Source organism: Mustela nivalis (assembly GCF_964662115.1).
Source record: "Mustela nivalis genome assembly, chromosome: 11".
NCBI lineage: Eukaryota > Metazoa > Chordata > Mammalia > Carnivora > Mustelidae > Mustela > Mustela nivalis.
This window is the reverse complement of record NC_139030.1, coordinates 67,469,804-67,489,798: the sequence shown is the minus strand read 5'-3', so window position 1 is coordinate 67,489,798 and position 19,995 is coordinate 67,469,804. Positions and strand designations below refer to the sequence as shown.

The 19,995-nt window shown below is 48.0% G+C and overlaps 1 protein-coding gene across 1 annotated transcript in view; it reads right to left on the bottom strand.

Moving 5' to 3' along the window:
- LOC309844097 (contactin-associated protein-like 4) overlaps positions 1 to 19,995 on the bottom strand; it is a 127,104-nt gene that overhangs the window by 56,861 nt on the left and 50,248 nt on the right. Inside the window, exons 4-6 of the mRNA XM_082690279.1 lie at positions 8,093 to 8,240; positions 1,426 to 1,629; positions 645 to 826 (exon numbers count right to left, since the gene is read on the bottom strand). Of these exons, the coding sequence (XP_082546405.1) occupies positions 645 to 826; positions 1,426 to 1,629; positions 8,093 to 8,240 (534 nt within the window). The remainder of the gene's footprint in view (positions 1 to 644; positions 827 to 1,425; positions 1,630 to 8,092; positions 8,241 to 19,995) is intronic.

Below are 19,995 nucleotides of genomic sequence, written 5' to 3'. Positions count from 1 at the left end.
GTAACCCAAACCCGTGCAAAAGGAAGCCTGTGCAGAAAATGAAAATGATTTTCCAGCTTATATATCTCTGGATGGAATTTACATTCATCTGTGTATAGAATATAATGTTATTTTGGCCAATTCATAGTGTAGGCAATAAAATCCTGAATGATGTAATATAGGACAGGAACTGCCAATCGTCCATTTCTGCCAAACACATTTTTATTTTAGCTTTAGTGTTTAGCTTCTTTTAATAGTGCGTGAGCCTGACAAGATCTTACACGAATGGCATGAATTGTTATACCTTCGTATAACTTAGGTACATGTGTGCAAAGGGCTGCGAATACGTTAGGTGTGTTTGGAAGCTGAAGAATGAGACCGAGAGATAGGATCTAGCTGATAGCTCCGGATCTAGGTAGGATGCCAGGGGGATTGCTCAGGTCAGCTCAGTGAGACTGGATGTGTGCCGTGGGCCATGCTGAGCGCAGTGGGCCGTGCTCCAAGTCAGGCTCAGAGGGTGCCCAGGACAGTGGCTCCCTTGTGACACGGTTAAGCCCTAACCACATGTGCCGAGAAAAGGCATTTCTCTGCAGGGTTCCCCCTTCTGTCCAGGCAACGCTGCACTCAAACCCCACGCCCTGCCATGACTGACAGAGACTCTGCACCTCAGGATCCAGGTCTGCGTGACTCAGCTGTCCCCGTGCCTGGAACTGCCTGGAGTGCCGGTCCACGGAGAGGGTCATGTGCTGGCGGGCATGCTCGAGGAGCACCGAGTGCCAGTGCTGGTCGTCCAACAGACTGCCCAGCGCCACGCTCCCAGGGCCAGATGGCGAGAGTGAAGCAGTGCCTGGCCAGGGAAATGGGCACCGTTAGGTCCTGCCAGACCAAGCTTCCGTGACCCCGTGAAGCTGCTGCATCTGACTCTGGGACACCCTGTCCATCAGGGCTATTCTCGGCCACTTCCCTTTATTACAGGTGTGCGTCCCTCGGAGGTACAGTCTTTGCTGTGAGCTCTGCGATGGCCACCAGGCAGTGGCTCTTCCGGGGGAAGCTTTTTCCCCCAGGGGACACAGGCCAGGATGTGGGTGTGAGCTGTGCTACCGTCCTCCGGTGAGTGGAGGGCGGGGATGCTGGTAAACACCCTCCACTGCACAGGGCAGCCCCTGCAGAGGCTACTTATCTGGTCCAAAATGTCACTGGTGCAAAGTGAGGCTGGGAAGCCCTGGGTCCCATGACATAGGTGTGTTTATTGGATATGAAGAGCTCCAGTGACCATCTCCTGGAACAGTTACTACATTTTAATATGTTTTAAAGCAAAAGAGAGTCAGAATTTGTAAGTCTAGGCCCTTATCTATAATACCTGCTAAAAGATTAGGTATAAAAATACTGGGGTACAAATTAAATCTAAGAATTCAGATTATCGAGTTCCTTGGCCCATCCCTTTACCTGAATTGGTGATCAGAAGGAGCCTCCCTTTCACTAATTCCAGGGTGAAGAAGTCTCCATTTCTGCCCCGTCTGTGCAACAGAAGTCCATCACTCTGCCTTGTTTTAAATTTCAAAGAAATGATGTCTTTCACTGGATTCCTGGTACTTTGAACAAATCTGTAAAGCAGAGAACTTTTTCCATCAAAGTCCATCACGTCTGATCCTGCAGGAAAGATGATAAAAGTTGTTCTAAGTATTAGCTTGCTCCTCACTGAAGTATCTAAATGTGTGGGGCCTTGCACACACACACAGAGGCACACAGAGGCACACACAGGTACACACAGAAAGGCACACACACACAGGTGCACACACACAGAAGCATACACAGGTACACACACAGAGGTATACACAGGTGCACACAGGCACACACACAGGTGCACACACAGGCACACACACACAGAGGCACACACAGGAAGACACACAGAGGCACACACAGGTACACATACAGGTGCATTCACACACAGGCATGCACACAGACACACACAGGGGAACACACACAGAGGTGCACAGGCTCACACACACGTGCACACACAAGCACACACAGGTACACACACACAAGCACACACAAAAGTACACAGACACAGTATCGGAGGCCGCGGAGGCTTCCATGTCCCATCCGCTGGTGGGAACCAGAGCAGTGGGTCTGCTTTCTGACTCCTGCTCCCTTTGCAGAACTGTCCCTGCCAGAGGTGACTGTGCCAGGGAGGTCCCATCTCACCATGGGGTCTCCGAGGGCAGTGAGGCAGACAGTAAAGGGCCGTAGAGAATAAGAAGCTCCTTCTTTCCTGAGCCAGATGCCTGTGGCTCTTCTTGGTGGCTGTTGGACCCAAATGGCACATGTGCTCATGTGCTCTGTAGAAAGTGTGTCCGTGTTCCACATTCCATGTACACAGAGGAACAGGGGCCGGGTCGCCCGAGGGCTAGGTCGTGCTCAGGGAGCCCATTCACACAGAGGGAGCAGTTATCCCAGAAAAACCCTCCCAGCAAGGACTCGAGCCCTCGGAACGCTGGCTATGCAGAGGGTGTGCTCACAGGACGACAGAAGAGACAAGAGGGGCCTGTCTGGAGCAACGGTAGCCGTTGGGGCCCCCGAGGATAATGGCTTGACCTTGCCCCCACCCTCAGGCCGCAACCCCCACGTATCCAGACCCAGTGGTCCCCGCTGCTCCATGCACATCGACGGCTGGTAGGCACATTGAATGGAAGCCAGTTTCCTCCAGGACAAAATGAGAGACTTACTCCTTCATGGACCTTATTTCTGGCAAAACCAAGAATATAGTAGACTCTTGAAGAATCTGGGGATTGGGGGTGCTGCTGTCCATGGAGCCAGAAGCCTGGATATAACCTTTAACCACCCCCCAAACTTAACCACTGATAGCTGTCGACTACTAACTAGCAACTCATTTTTTATGTTATCTGTGTTGCTCACTGAATCACTGCATGCAGTGAGCTCCAGAAAAGAAGGTGACATCAAGAAAATCATAAGGAAGAGGTCTTACCCCTACGGCATGCTACCGTATTTACTGGAAAACATCTGCATGTAGCAAACCCCCACAACTCAAAGCCTGTCGTCTGGGGTCGCTTCATGGGGATGTGTGTGTCATTTAAAGGGCACGTCATATGCAAAATAAGCCATTGGAATGATGCTTGCCCATCTTATGAGGATATCTTCTTAAAATTCATGTTTTATCTTGTTACTGTACCTAGAAATAATTCATTTACCAGGTGCACAATGAGTAAATATTTCATTCTGTTTTAAAGGTGGGTTATCTCCCCAGTTACTTCTTCTGAATGAGAAGCATGGACGAAAAGTCAGGTACTGGGCTGACAGTGCACGGCCCTGCCTATCCCAGGGGCTGCTTGCACATGCCTGCATTCCAATAGTACTTTGTGCATCTTCCCTGTCCTTGGGTCAGGGCACAGACTTCTCTGCTAGCCTTGCACAGGAGTCCACAGACTTCCACCCATGACCCAGGGCTTGTGGACCCCTGCCTGTGACCCAACACCCATGAACCAGCACCCATCGATCTCACCCATGGACCCCCACCTGTGACCCAGTGCCCACAGACCCCTTCGGGCCCCTATTGTCTTGGATGCTGCTGGCTGAGGTGGCTGCTTGCAGCAGGCATGGCCAGTCCCAGTGCCCACCCTCTGGGTCCTCTCGACCATGCTGCAGCAGACAAGGGACTTTCTGGCTCACAAGCCTTGGTGTAACAGAAAATAAGGAGGAGGAAACATGTGAACAAAAACACAGGAACATGTGAACACATGTGTATAGACACAGGTACACATGAGTGCACACACATGGGAACATCTGTGCACACATGTACACAAACACAGGAACATATAAGCATGTACACACAGGGGCATGTGAGCACACATGTGCACAAACACAGGCACACATGAGGAAAATGTATGCACAGAAACACTTGAACATGTACATGCACACATAGGGGCATGTGAGCACACGTGTGCACAAACACAGGCACACACGAGGAACATGTGAGAACACATGTACACAAACACAGGAACACAAGAGTATGTAATAAAGGAAAACGTGAGCACACAGGTACACAAACACAAACACAGGAACACATGAGCATGTAATACACACAGGGACATGTGAGCACACAGGTACATAAACATAGGGACATGTGAGCACAGATGTGCACAAACACAGGTACACAAAGAACATGTGAGCGCATGTGCACACAAACACAGGAACACGCATGAAAGTGCACACACAGGAATACGTGAGCACACAGGTACGCACAAGAACATGTGAGCACACGTTTACACAAACACAGGCACGCACATGACTGTGCGCACACTTAGGCAAGCACACCAGGGAACTGATATAGGGTTTAGACGTAATTATTTTTGTGGAGGGTCCTGAAGCCAGAAAGCCCTCTCCAGGGTGCTGTGGGGTAGTGTGATTGAGAACTGCCCCAAGTCTCCTAGCAGAGTGCCCACCGGCAGCTCGGGGCACCCAGAGCACTAATCCTGTCCTCTGTAAGGATCACGATGTCAGTGGTCGCAGGAAAGGGCCCACACGTCCACTTCCAGATGGGCTGCATGGAGTCTGCACACTCCCGCTGTTCCTGGTGGTGGCACTCATGCCCGGGGTGGACGGGCCGCTGTCAGGAAACACAGCGTGCATGCGGTAGCCTCACAGCCTGGCTTCCCCAGATGGTCTGCACCCACGTCAGACACAGAAGCCTTCCTATTACATAAGACGTCATCAGCTCTCCTGAGCTCTTCTCAAGGTGGGTCTGTCTCCCTCCCACCCTGTTCAGTTTTGTCTTACCATAGCCTCGGGGCAGCCGTCTCAGAGCTGACAGGTGCGGGCCAGTAGGTCTGTTGGTGGCTCACCGTGAAGGACCCTCATTTTCAGAGGCTGAACCAGCTGTGATTAGTTACTGACTTGGGGGGCACAGCATGGGCTAGCCCACCTGCTCCCTCAAGCAGTATGTGCTTAACCAGACAACCCTAACCCTGGAGGCCTTGGCCTTGCTCTATGCTGGTCCAGACGCTGTGTGTGAGGAGCAGACCCTTTCCTGGTGGCCTCGTGGCCTGCCCGCTGCATGCCTGACAATGCATTTGCTTTTCATCCGTGTATCCTACCGGCAGACTAATGAGCAGTCACCACAAGGCTCCAGGATGGTGCCGTTGCCATGGGGACAGCGTGGGTTGCCATGGGAGCGTGTCAGCATGACCCCAGCCTGGCCAGGGTGTTCAGGAAAGTTGTGGAGGTAGAGACACGGCGGCTGATCCAGACTCCAGGGCATGGCCGTGGAGGGTGGGCGACGGAAGCCAGGCACCAGCAATACTCCTGGGGGTGTTCTGTGCAGAACGCTACAAACAGGGGATGCTGGCCCACAGAGTAGAGCGACACTGGGGTGAAGGGTGAGTGCCAGGAAGGAAGGGGACTGAGGGGCTCTTGTAAGACTTAGAATTGTGCACTTAGGTTTTTAATATTTTCCCTCGTGTATGTTACACCTTGAAAAGTATGTGTTTTCAAAGGGTGAAGGTTGAGGTTTGTAGGTGTATGGTCCGTCTGTGCAAAGGTACTGTGCTGACTGCAGATATCCTGGTGCTTTCAGAGAACCAAAACAGAGGGATGGTGGCTGCCTGGGGAGCACCCAGTTCCTCTCTGCTGCCTGGGGTGGGCGGGGCTCACGCAGAGAGGCAGGTCAGAGGAAGAGTGGGAAGAATTAGGACTCAACCTGGCTGCAGCCTCTCCAGCCTGGTGCACGGGGTGGGGGATGGGGAGATTGTTGGTGAGTCTGCTGGGTCTGACATAGGCACGCTCCTTCCTCTGCATCTAAGGCCGCATCGCACCCATCAAGAGGCCCTCAGGACCGCCGTGGCCAACTTAGTGGAGCGCGGCGGTGGGACCCAAAGCAGGGTCAGAGCTGAGGATGACGAGGATTCAGCGTGCACTGGGAAGGAGGGGTCATGGGGCTGGCAGTGGCTGGGGGTGAGGTGGCCCTGGGTCACCCAGAGGGGGTGCCTGGGCTTCCACTGAGAGAGAGAACCAGGCTAACGTGCGACACTTGGAGACGGTTGGAGGGATGGTTCCAGTTCCAGCCAGATGAGGGTTCCCAGATCCTGGCCCGGAAGGCAGCGAGAAGGTGCCGGCAGACGTTGGTGAGTCTTGGAAGGGGCCCTGAGGTGGCCGAGCTGTGGCCTGGAAGCCCATGGGAAAGACCCTCCTGACCAGCGTGCAGCCCGCCAGGCCATCCTCAGCCTGCCCTCAGCTGCTCGGTGCAGCAGGAGTCTGCCGAGCGCATGGAGAGAGAGCCCAGGTGTGCAAGAGAGACCATGGCCCGTCCAGGAGTGCAGCATGTGGTGGCCACAGAGGGATGCGTGGGGGGAGGGGTAGGATTCCTCCGAGACCTGCACGCAGAACTGCTGTGTGTGAACATGAGGCTGCGTGGGCATCTCCGAGCAGCTTGCTGAGGAGGCCCACACCTTCCCACAGCAGATCAGCACGCCTGTGTCGCTTGAGGGCGCTGACACAGAGGCGGTGAGTACTGCGTGTCAGGGGGCACTGGCAGCTTCTCACGTGGCGGAGACAGGTTACCTGCTGGGCTTCATTCAGACCCTTCCAGCTGGGCTGCATGGACTTCAGGGCTGCCGCTGGTCCCACGGAAAGGGCCGTGGCCACACGTCTGGGAGGGAGGGTCCCGGCACAGCCTCATCAGAGCGCATTCCCCAAGTGGAAGAGGCACAAGGCCCAAGACGGCCAGTGTCAGGGTCCTTGCCCGAGGGCGCTCTCGTGGTCTGGAAATCCACAGAGTGAGGCCATGGACGGAGCAGGAGGAATGCTGCGGATGAAGTGTTGGCTCAGGGGTCCCTCGGTCCCCCGTGCAGGGCTGGTAGTGCTGGTCCACATAGCACACTGGCCAGACCCTCACTCTGGTGACCCTGGGGCTCCCCAAACACCACATGGCCGCCACCCCCATCCTCGAGCCCATCAGCTGGCCTCCTCCCATCCCCCCACCAGTCCCCTTTGTACCATCCTGAGCTCTCCTCCTGACGCAGACAGCAGACCCCACCTCCCACGGCAAACCTCCCACAGAACAAGTCCGGCAAGTGTCACATGGTCAGTGAGGGGGGGTGGGCCCTCTTCAGGGTCACTGACAGCCAGGCCCACTCCCTGCCCCCAGGCCTTGGGCTGGTGACATGACTGTGTGTCCAGAGACAAACAGAGGGACAGAGGGACAGACAGACAAAGACAGAGAGACAGAGGCAGAGGGACAGAGAGGAACAGAGGCAGAGAGACAGAGATAGAGGGTCAGAGGGACAGACAGACAGAGACAGACACACAGTGGGACAGAGACAGAGAGATATATAGAGAGAAGGACAGATACAGAGAGACATAGAGACATAGAATCAGAGACATAGAGACAGAGACAGAGGGACACAGAGATAGAGAGACAGAGGGACAGAGACAGAGAGAGACAGAGAGAGAGAGAGATGAGAGACAGACATAGAGGGACAGAGACAGATAGAAACCGTGACAGAGGGACAGAGACAGAGAGACAGAGACAGAGAGACAGAAGGACAGAGGATGAGAGACAGAGACAGACAGAGGAACAGAGGGATAGAGACAGAAGGATGAGGGACAGAGGCAGAGACAGAGAGTCAGAGACAGGGAGGCAGAGACAGGGAGGCAGAGACAGGGAAGAGAGAGAGAGGCAGACACTCAATAAGAAGATCCTATAAGAACAACCTGACAGGCACCTAGATGCCTCAGTCGGTTAAGCGTCCGCCTTCGGCTCAGGTCATGATTTCAGGGTCCCAGAATTGAGTCCCATACGGGGCTCTCTGCTCAGTGGGGAGTCTGCTTCTCCCTCTGCCCCCCCCCCCACCACTTGAGCGGGCACACTCTCTGCCTCTTGCAATAAGAAATAAATAAAATCTTTAAAAACAAACAAACAAAACCTAACAGTTTCATCTCCGAGTTACCCAATAATATCAAAGAGATTCCATTGTCCTTGTTGAGGAATTTGAGAAAAGCCTGGAGGCTATTCTCTTGGAAGCGTCTTTGAATTTGTGCCAAGGACCCCACGTTCCCAGATGGACGTGGTTCTGCGCCCTAGTTCTGCGCCCACACTTACGGAACCGGCATCCGTACACCTCCACGCGCATCCCAATGCGGCCGTCAGGGTTCCAGGCGGAGGGCAGGAAGCGCAGGTGCCTGGCCTCCAGGGGCGGCCGCAGCCGGTGGCGCACCACACTGTCCGCGTTGGCATTCCCTGGAAAGCCCTGCAAGAGAGCGCGGGCTCAGCGCACATGTGGGGTCCCTTGCTCCTGCAGTAACTACCCTTCCTTCCACCCCCAGACAGACACCGCAGCAGGAGGCTGGGGATCCGGAACCTTCTGCTGGCTGCTGGTCCCGGAGGAGGACACACCTTCCCTGGCCTGGGCGGCACTTGCCCTGTGCACATAGCACTGGACTTGACTGGGGGGCGGCTGTAAACACAGGCCAAGGGCAAACCCATGAAGTGCAGACTCTACAGCCAACCTCAGCACGTGTGTGCACACACATATCTGTGTCGCACATGTGAGTATTGTGCACACACGTGTGTGTTCAGGGTGGGTGCTCACGGTCAAGACACTGTTCAGTGACTCATCACTATGGGCGTGTGTGAACCAAGGCAAATTGTCACAACTGACTTTCCATTTTACAAGTAGCCATATCAATTACAGTCTAAATAATTCACTTCTAGCCAAATAAGAAAAGTCACTTAGTGAAGAAACTGAAGATTTAAATTCTGCTCATGGTCATCAAAAAGCAGGAAAATATGTTTTATGGGACCGCCTCAACTGGTATTATCAGTTTTATGGTTTTTACCAACCACTAGAATCATTCTAAGGGGGGCCTTCAACTTCCTGCTTAGGTTTTGTTTAATAATGCAAAATGTAATTCAATTATATAATTATCATATAAAAGATCCATTGAAATAACATTAATTTAACATTAAAATTTCAAATAAGAGTGTTACTCCTGTGGTCACTGCGCCCATGTAATGAGAGTCCAGCTTTGTGGTCACCACGGTCATCTAACGAGAGTCCAGACATGTTCACCGCAGTTGTCCTAACGAGAATGCACATTATGGTCACCACGGTCATCCTAATGAGAGTCCAGACTTGAATGGGGCCATTTGGCAGACTCAATCTCCTGCACATTTGGACCCTGCACACAGACCTCCAACTCAGCCATCCAAGAATGCTCCACGTCCCACTATTTAAAAACAGTCAAGGGCGCCTGGGTGGCTCAGTGGGTTAAGCTGCTGCCTTCGGCTCAGGTCATGATCTCAGGGTCGTGGGATCAAGTCCCACATCGGGCTCTCTGCTCAGCAGTGAGCCTACTTCCCTTCCTCTCTCTCTGCCTGCTTCTCTGCCTACTTGTGATCTCTCTCTGTCAAATAAATAAATAAAAATCTTAAAAAAAAAAAACAAACAGTCAAATGTTGGGTGCCTGGGTGGCTCAGTGGGTTAAAGCCTCTGCCTTTGGCTCAGGTCATGATCCCAGGGTCCTGGGATCGAGCCCCGCATCGGGCTCTCTGCTTGGCAGGGAGCCTGCTTCCTCCTCTCTCTCTCTGTGCCTACTTGTGATCTCTGTTTCTCAAATAGCAAATAAAATCTTTAAAAGTAAAATAAAAATTAAAAACAGTCAAATGTCTGGTTTTTCTTTTCTCGGTGGAAATTTAAACTTTCATTTGAGAAAGAGAATCACAATTGCCAAGCCTCCGATGCACTTGCTGGAGCCTTTCTCCTGGTAACAGCATCTGTGCCTTGGGTGGAGAGTCCTTGCAGTCCCCCGGCCTCCTCAGGGTCAGAGGCTCCCGTGCTGGCCCCGGAGGCTCCACCCTGAGTGTCCCCCGATGGCCCACACCTCCTGACAAGCCTCACAGACCCCTATGCTGGCAGCAGGGAAGGCTGAGAGGCCCACCTCCCTCCATCTGGAGCCTGAGCCAGAGGCTCCTCTGGGAGGTCGGGACCCCATCCTACAACTACTCTCTCTTTCCCACATATGCACACATGTGCACACATGTGCACACTCACATGTGTGTGCACATGGGGGTCCCTGCATGCACGAACACACGTAACTATTGTCAAACCATCTGAAAAGCAGTCGTAAGCATCCTAACTCTTTATGCTAAATTTCAGTATGTCTCCTAGAACACAAACCTGCCCCAAAACAACTGGAAAACCACTGCTGACACGAATTCCACAGTTCTATCTGGGTTTGTCCGTTTTTATATTTCCTCCAATGACACAGGACAGCTTCCACCTGCTGGTGTCGGTTCTTGGCTTGCCCATTGTGGAAGAGCATGGTCAAGGGACTTGCAGGGCGTGGTCCCAGCTGGGTTTGTCCAGCTGCCACCTGGGATGAGCGTCAGCCCACACGTTCTGGGTGAGAATACGAAATGGAGATGCTGCCTCCTTGTGCTGTGACCCTCCAGGGACAAGGTCTCAGTTGTCCACCCCCAATGACATCAATTTTGATCACTTGGTGAGGAGAGTAACTTTTCTTTGGGCACTCTGTTCATAAGCTGGTCTGATTCTTGGGGTTCATGTGGCTGATTCTTGGGGCTCATGGGAATGTCCTTTTCAGACAACAGTCTCATATGATGGTCTAAGCCCATCTGTGATCTTTGCCTGAATCGATAATCACACTGGGTTTAGAAATGTTATGTTTAGAAGAGTGTCTTTTTTTGCCCCCTCTTTCTCTTCTTTTAAGAGGAGGATGGATTAACAGCTCCTATGTAACCCATTAAAATTGTTGCCCTTTGTTTGAACTGTGCAAATTTGCACAAGAGAGACAACCTTCACCAACCCTGGGAGCAGCTGGCCCTCCTCCCTGCTCAGCATGAGCTGCCGGCTGAGGAGCCAGGGTCCTTTGGGGACCCGGGTCCTGGATGCCACCTCACCTGCTTTAATATTTCATAAGAAATATTTCTTATGAAATATTAAAGTCAAGTAGGCTGTTTTATAAATCTCCTGATATGTCATAACAAAATGAACATTAAGTGTACTTGCATGCTTTAAAAAATATATTCAGATACTTTGTGATAATGAAAGCACTGCTTATTTGAATTTTAAGGAATCGCACTTTGTAAGTTATATGGAACTATAGCTGTTTCCTGAACCGTCAGGAAGAACAGTGGCTCTTACCAATAAAGAAGGTGTGTGGAATGTGTTTGAAGAAAGAAACGGAATGTGTTTGGAGAAAGCAGGTGATACAGTGTTCAGGACTCATTAGTAAGAAGGTTTTAGCTCTTGGGCGATATTAATGCTTCATAAAAGCAACATGTAGTCTAGCTAGTCTACCATATATCCAAACTAGGCTTTGAATCTTCCAGAACGGACTTAACCCTCGTGAATATAACAACTATGAATGCAAGGAGAGAGAGACCTGTTCTTGCTTTATTCCCTCAAACCGGAAAAGTCAGGTTACTGGAATTACAGGAATAGGTTTCTTCTTTGAAAACACATTGCCTTTAGCAAGCCTTCAGAAGTCAGACCCCCATTCAGTGATGTAAATCATGGGTGAGGCAGAACGGCTGGGCACAGCGTTCAGCACTGGGATTTGGAACCACACATCGTGTAGACAGATGGAGGATTTCCAGGGCTCAGCTCCTAGCAGACACGTGGCCATGGGAGTTGCTCTGAGTCATGGAACTAGGGGTATTGTGCCGAGCGAAATAAGTCACTCAGAGAAAGACAGTTATCATATAATCTTACTCATATGTGGAATATAAGAACCAAACAGGATCATAGAGGAAGGGAGGGAAAAATAAAACAAAACAAAACCAGAGAGGGAGATAAACCAGAAGAGACTCTTAATCCTAGGAAACAAACTGAGGGTTATTGGAGGGGAGGGGCCGGGGGGCGGGGTACCTGGGGAATGCTTTTAGGAGGGCACGGGATGGAATGGGCATGGAGTGTTGTCTGCAATGGATGAATCTCTGAATTCTACCTCTGAAACCAATAATACATTATATGTTCATAATTAAATTAAAAAAATAAAAGCCTACGACCATTTTTAAACTCAATGTTGAGAAGTGACTTGTTTACTAAATGATTACATTCTGTGATGATGTAAGGGAGTGATTAACAGGATGCTAGAGCCACTGTCCTTCAGGGCCTCACTCTGCTGCCTGCCCAGTCAGCTGCATGCGTGTCTGGGCTGTTCCCAGCTTCCACCCGGGAAGCACGCTGGGCAGTGACCCTGGCACAAGGCCAGATCGCAGACTGAAGCCTGAAACCCCCAGTCTCAGGGAATGAGCCAGATGTGGTCCCTTTTGCCTTAAAACAGTCACAGTTCTCTGAGATTCATCAACGTGTGATTGGGGCCCTGAATGCATCCCAACACCCTCCCTGAAAGGCTCACCGGGGACCCACTCACCCTCACTTCTATCTGAGCCTGAAACTAGGGTCCAGATGGGGGGAACACTCTGATTAGCTGCTCCATGCAGATCCCGCTTTCAGCACTTACTTCAGGGGCACAAAGTCTCCTGTGTAAACAATAGTGAAGATACAGAGACTCACGCTTATGTAGCTTGGAACAAATTCAAGAGGACGTTGTGGCCTGGTTCTCTGCCGGGAACACTACACACTTACTCACATGAATAGGGTTGGGGTGTATCCCCTGTTATCAATTTTTTGGACATCAAACGACTTAAGGTTCTGTGCCACTTTCATCACTAATAAATTTGATCTTTGGCAATTAACTGAAAAGTGGCCCCAAACTCCCAACCCACCGGACTTTATATGAAGAACGTGAGTGCTCTGAGCTGAATAATGATGAGGTCTTTTCCAGCATTATTCATACACAGATACAGATGCAGAGATGATTTGTGGAATGCTATGCAAACTACTTTGAATGCAAGTTTAATTAATAATGCTGTAGAAAAAATTTAACTTGATTAAAAAATACACATAATCTAGTACTTGGTTCCAGTCAGCTTGGGTCCACCATAAAAAGTATCTGACCACGGCAATGTCACATTGTCTAATTTTAAATAGTGTTTAAACTCAACAGGAACAGAATAAATATTGAGCATTTGTTTAAGACCTACTGAGTAGCAATCTGAATGGGAAGAAAAAGTAGTAGAGTCACAAGAGTGACACTCAGCCATACAAGGGAGATAACCACCCTTCTGTCTTCCATACAAGGGAGATAACCTCACTCTGCTGTCGACTGAACGTTGGTCTCCCCAAATTCTTGTGTTGAAACCCTAACCCCACTGTGATGGTGTCTCCTACAGGAGACCCAGAGGCTGATCTGACTTTCCCATATGGGGAAGAACCAGGCGGGGGCCCTCACCAGACCCAAACCTGTCAGCACCTGCTCTTAGACTTGTGCTTCCAGAACTGTAGGAAGCCCAGGGGGTGTTGCAACAGCAGTTGGTGGGTGGATGCAGCCTTTTTCCCCATAGAGTGAGTTCACCTCAAGGCAGAGCTTCAAAGGTGCTCATGCCAGGTGTGTCCTCAGAACACGCATCCTGAATACTGCTCTTCTTTCCTTTTCTGCTCTTCTTGTTATTTAGAAAGTAGGAACAAGATTAAAAAACACTACTTTTTTCCCAGTAGGGCATAGCGAAGGGCTTGGCAGGACCACCACTAACATGGAGAATCAGACCAGACAGAATAGTCATGAACCCAAATGCTCTGGAAACCCCCAAAGCCAGACAAGAAATGAGAAGAATTTACTTATAAGAACCTACAGCACAGGAGAATCGAAGTGTCAGAATAATGGAATTCTATGAGGTCCCTGCATGGGTTGGTCCTACTCCCATCCTAGCTCATCCATGGTGCCACGAGGGGTGGGGGTGGGGGAGTCAACCCTGAAGACTAGCAGCTCTGCAGCCAAGGGGACTCCCTTAGCTTGGAGTGCAAGTTCCCAGGCCTACCTGTGGCCATGTCAGCGGCAAATGGCAAGGCCAGCAGGCAGCACGCCTGAGGATGTGGTCTGGTAACTGACCAGCAACAGACTGTCCAGCATTAACAGAAAGTGAGGGAAATGGGACAACACCCATCCTTGATGAGCTCCTGTGTCTCCCGTCCATTGGAAAGGCCATGCTCAAGCACAGGAAGACTGAAGGGGGCCAGCTGGGAAACTATGCTGTGCATGGAGACCACACGAGCCAGTAGAAACCCAAGTCCTGGCAGATGTGAAGACCACTTCAACTGCACACACACATACCTCAGTCAGCAAAGCTGGAAGCCCTCCCAGCTGGGGATGCATAAGCAGAACTCTGCCAGGCACCGGCTGACCACTAGCTCTGGTTTACAAATAGAAACGAAAAATTAAGAAACAAAAACCATACATAACACAAATTATACAGCAACATCAGTGCTTCTTGTCATAGGAAACAAATTTCAGACTTAGTACAGGTGGATAACTACAAGAACCCCAAGCTGCTGCAATACATTATCTGAGAAAGTTAAAGACACGCAAGAATGAGAAAGTGCGGCTCATAAGGAGAAGCTGCTTAAAGAAATCTGTGTCCATGTGGATACAAAATCGGGATTTTGTTGACAAAGACTATTTGTGCAACTATTATAACTAGGTTATATATAAGGTAAAGCATGTTTAAAGAATTTATGGCTTGTCAAACAATGGCTCAACAAATAGAGAAAGTTGTTAGAGAAAGAGAAACTTGAGAAACTCGGAGTCTGATGCAGTTTACCTCCAATGCTGGACTGAGGACTAATGCTCCCTGGCTGGGTGAGCTCAGGAGACACCCCTAGTTTCAGATATGCCTCATAGAAAATGTTAAAAGAAATTCTTAAAGAGATACTATAGGTCATGAAGAAAGGAAGAGCATCAGAGAAGGAATAAGTGAAGGTAAAATAAAAACTTTAACTTTTTCTTAATCTAGCAGATAAGTTTGTTCAAATTAATATCAACAATGTATTCAATTATGTATACGTATATATCATATATACACGCACATACATATGCTTATGTATAAGGGCAATGAATGACAGCAATAATAAAGACAGGAGGGAAGAATTAGGGATATGTTGTTATTAGAAAATATTCACATTAGAAAATATTCATGAAGTGGTGTAGTGTTATTTGAAAGTGAATTTGGATTAGTTCTAAAAGTATATTGTAAATTCTATGTCAACCACTAAAAATATTAAAAAACAACAGGAAATCAGTAGAGGAAATCAATGGAATCAGAAGCTGGTTCAGTGAAAAGTCAATAAAAGTGATACATTTCTAGTTATGCTAATGAAAAAAGAAAGGACACAAAGTGCTAAAATGAGAATGAAAGAGGAGATATTACCACAGATTCCATGGACATTAAAAATATAATAAAGGAATAACATGAACAACACTATGTCCACAGATTTCAGAACCTATATGAAATGGACCAATTCTTTGAAAGATACAGTCTTCATGTTATATGCAACTAATGTATCATTGAACATTATATCAAAAACTAATGATGTACTGTGTGTTGGCCAACTGAATTTAAATTAAATAAAAAAAGAGAAAAATACAGTCTTTGAAAGCTCACACCACAAGAAGTAGAAAATCTGAACAGACTTACATCTATTAAATAACTTGAGTAAATAGTAACTTTCCTAAACAGAAAACACCAGGCTTAGATGGGATCACTGGTAAATTTTTCAAAACATTTAAGAGAGAAATTCTCTCCTTTCTAGCAGATAGAAGCAGAGGAAATTCTTCCTAACTGACTCTAGGAGGCCAGCATTACCATAATGCCAAAAACAAACAAAGGGTTGCAAGAAAAGAAAACTGAGGACTAGTACTTCTCATGAACACAGATGCAAAAATCTCCAACAAAACATTAGCAAATCAATCCAATAATATAAAAAAATAATTATACATTATAACCAAGTACATTTATCCCAAGTATGTCAGGTAGGTAAAGCACTCCCAAGATCATATAATGTAACCCATCACATTAACAGTGTAAAGAAGAAAAATCACATGATCTTATTACTAAATGCAGACAAAAGTATTTGACAAAATTCGACATGCATTTATGATAAAAACTCTCAGCAAGCTAGCTAAAGAAGGAAGTATCCTCAGCTTGATCAAAGATATACTCAAAAGAACTATACCTAATATCATACTTAATGGTGAGAAACTTGAGATTTTTCTGTTAAGAATGGGAACAAGACATGATATCCCTCTCAACCCTGCCTTCCATGTTGTGTTAACTAATGCAATAAGACAAGAAAAAGAAACAGAAGTTGTATGCATTGGGAAATAAGAAGCAAAACTCTATGTTCACAGATGATATTAACACCGATGTAGAAATCTGAAGGAATTGACAAAAACTTCCTGGAAATAATGAGGAATTTTAGCAAGATTAAAAGACACAAGATTAGTATGCAAATGTCAATAAATTTCCTACATACCAGCCATGAACAAGTGGAATTTGAAATTAAAATCATATTACTATTTACATTGGTCCTCTAAAAATGAAATGCTTAAGTATAAACTTAGCAAATTATAAATTAGCTTAGCAAATGCATAAATTATGCAGAGGGAAAAACTATAAAACTCTAATGAAAGTAATCAATAAAGATATAGTAACTGCACAATCATTTTGATAGATGGATAAAAAACATTTCATAAAATCCAACAATAATTCATAATAAAAATTCTCAACAAAATAGGAATAGAAAAGACCATCCTCAGTCTCACAAGTTGCATCCATCTAACATGATAGTTGAAGGTGAAAGACTGAACTGTTTCCCCCTAAACTAGGCACAAGGCATGATGTCTTCTTGTGTCTGCTTTTCAACCTAGTCCTGAGCATTATAGCAAGTCAGTAAGGATAGAAAATGAATACAACATCCAACTGGGAAAGGAAAACAAATCCATTAAACTGTTTTTACTCCCACATGCCTTAATTCTGTTTGTAGGCTATTCCAAGAACACATATAAAAATGAGCCAAAAAGACCTTCAAAAACCAATATGTCAAGTTCTCAGGTAATAATATTAATATATAAAACTGTTTTATTTCTATGTACTAGAAATAAATATCTAAAATCGAAATCAAAAAGTAATTCCATTCAGGCGTGAGGAGCAAGATGGTAGAGGAACAGGAGACCTAAATATCATCGGGTCCCAGGAATCTAGCCAGATAGTTATCAACCCCTACAAACCCAACAGGAGATCGAAGAGAAGAGCAGCAATTCTCGGAACAGAAAAGTGGCCACTTTCTGGAAGGTAGGACCTGCAGAGAAATGACTCTGAGGCGACTCAGGGGAAGATAGACCGCCAGGGGAGGGGCCAGCTCCTGGCAAGTGGTGGAGCAGCACAGCACAAAATAAGAACTTTCAGAAGTCTGCTCCACTGAAGGACATTGCTCCAGAGGCTAGGCAGGGGATGGCACCCTCACGGGGATAGTGTGGTCTCAGGACCCTCAGGGTCACAGAAACACCGAGGGTGTCTGAATGCAGCAGAGCTCCCAGGTATCAGAGTGGGAAAGCCAGCGCCAGAGACGGAGGCAAGCAGTGGGCGCTCAGCTCAGGGTTACCTTAAACCATGGTCTGGGCACAGCTGGGTCTCTGTGCTTTGAGCAGGGACCCCATAAGTGGCAGATCCAGAGAGACACCCTCCTTCCTCCTCCAGGAGTTGTGGCGTGGGAATGCAGCAGGAGTCGGCTGAGTTTGGAGGCTCCAAACAGGGAGACAGAATGCCAGAGACAGAAATGCTCGGTCATAGGCCGGTGAGCTCAGAGCGTGGCCGGAGGCGAGGGAGATGGGAAGGATTGACTGCTTTCCTCTAAGGGTGCACTGAGGAGCAGGGGCCCGAGCTCTGAGCTTCCCTGGCAAGAGATTGGGAGGCCGCCATCTTCATTCCTGTCATCCAGAGCAGGACAGAAAGTGCTCAGGGAACAAAAGCTCCTGAGACCAAAACAGCGCAAATTACTTAGCCCAGCCCCTGGCAAAGGGGTTTCAATTCCGTCTCTGACAAAGACATTTGAGACCACTGCAAGAGGCCCCTCCTCCAGAAAATCAGCAAGAACATCCAGCCATGACCAAGTTCACCATTCAGTGAGAACTGTGGAACTCAAGAGCTACAGGAATGAGGCATGTAGAATTCATGTTTTTTTCCCCATGATTCTTTAGACTTTAATAAAAGTTAAATTTTTTAAATTTTACTTTTTTTCTTATTTAAAAATTTTTTTCCTTTCTTATTTTAGCCTTTTTAACTATTTTATCTTATTAATACATTTTAAAAAATCATTTTAAATTTTCATTGTTATAGTCATATTCTAATCCTTCATTGTATTTAACCTTACATGTATACATACATGTTTTTCTTTCTTTAAAAATTTCAGATAGTTTCTTCTAATGGATATAAATAAACCTTAAATCTAGTGTATGGTTTTGTTCTAGTCTCCAGCCTGAGGACATTCTCTCCTTTTTTTTTTCTTTTCTCTTTTTCAACCAACTTCTTATCTGATCAATTCCTTTTTTAGGATCTTTTAAAATTTTCATCTTTACAGTCATATTCCGTCCCTTCTTCATGTTTACCCATATTTTTATTTATATATAAGTTTTTCTTTCTTTAAGGTTTTGGAAGACAGTTTCTTCTAGTGACCAAAATATACTCAAAGTCAAGTGTGTGGCTCTGTTCTAATCATATATAAATATATGACTTCTTTTTTTCTTTTTCTTATTTTCTACCCCTGGTTTCAAGTCTCTTCTGATTTGGTGCTGCCCTGCCCAAGCTGCTGAATGCCTTCCTCGGGGAAATGATCCGGAGGTAGCACTCACCTCCGTTTCTAGCTTGGGTGGGCACATGGCTCCACGACAGCTCAGGGAGGGGAGAACATTCCGTGTCCTTCCTGACCAGGTGGCCCTGACCAGGTGGCTCAGTCCCCCTTTCCTCCAGAACTTTCTGCAGCCCGTCCCATCAGTTCCAGAGTGGAGTCCCTGGGCGTTCTGGCTGCTCCTTGTGTGACATCTGTCTTTCAGCACTGTGGAGAGTGGTGTTTGCTCTGATAACATGGTCCTGCAGAAGCCCCTTTGGACACAGAATGCCATGTGACCTCTGGGTACTCAGATCAGTCCAGATCTAACCCAGACGATGAATGGAGCACAGGAACCTCCTGGAGGAGCCGCCCTCCCACTCAAACCCAGGCCTGCTGACACTACTAGCCGCTATTCTGTCTGTCTCACCAGCACATGGCCATGCGATCTTCCAACATTACTGACTCATGGTGGCTCTTGTAAAAGCACATCCTGTGTGTCCTCAGCATCAGCCGCTGAAGTTGGCAATGATCCAAGCGAACACACGAAAGACCAACAGGACTGAAGTTCAACACCCACACCTTTGAGAAATGAAGGAAATGTTGTGACGCAGCCCAGACCCGTGGTCCGCCTGTGGTGCCAGCACCATGCCAGGGATGCCTGCCTTCTTGGGAGGCCACACCATGTCTGTCTCTGGATGCAACAGCTCGTGTCCTTCCTGTGACAATCGCCTCCTTGCATTTTATCTTCCTGCTTATATTTGGAAGGTCTCCAAGAAATTTAAAGTTGCGAATGACTCAATAATTCTGGTGAATTCTGAGTACCTACTGCCATGTATCCTTGAGAAAGGCATCCATTAATCCGGCACTGGTTATTGTGCTAAAACTTAAATTTACTTTAATTAATTTCCTTTTCCCTCAAGTATGCTGCCAGCGTGTGTCAGACGGGTGTGCCCATCCCCTGAAGGACATGCACAACAGGGACGACCTCCCTAAGGGTGATGGTCACTGAATCCTGAACACCTCATGCCTCAGGTTCAGAAATAGCTAGAGTTCTGGTGGGATCTCATGGGAGAAAATGTGGCTCCGATGGCCCCTGCAGGGAGTAAAGGTGTTCTCACGGGCACAGCCCCTGGGAGGTTGGCAGCCCGTGGGGAGCCCTGCTCTCCAGGGGGACAGCTGGACAGGTGAGCAGAGCAGTGGGGCTGACAGGTGTTCTTTCTAAGACCGGAGGCTGACCTGGCAGTGAACTCTCAGA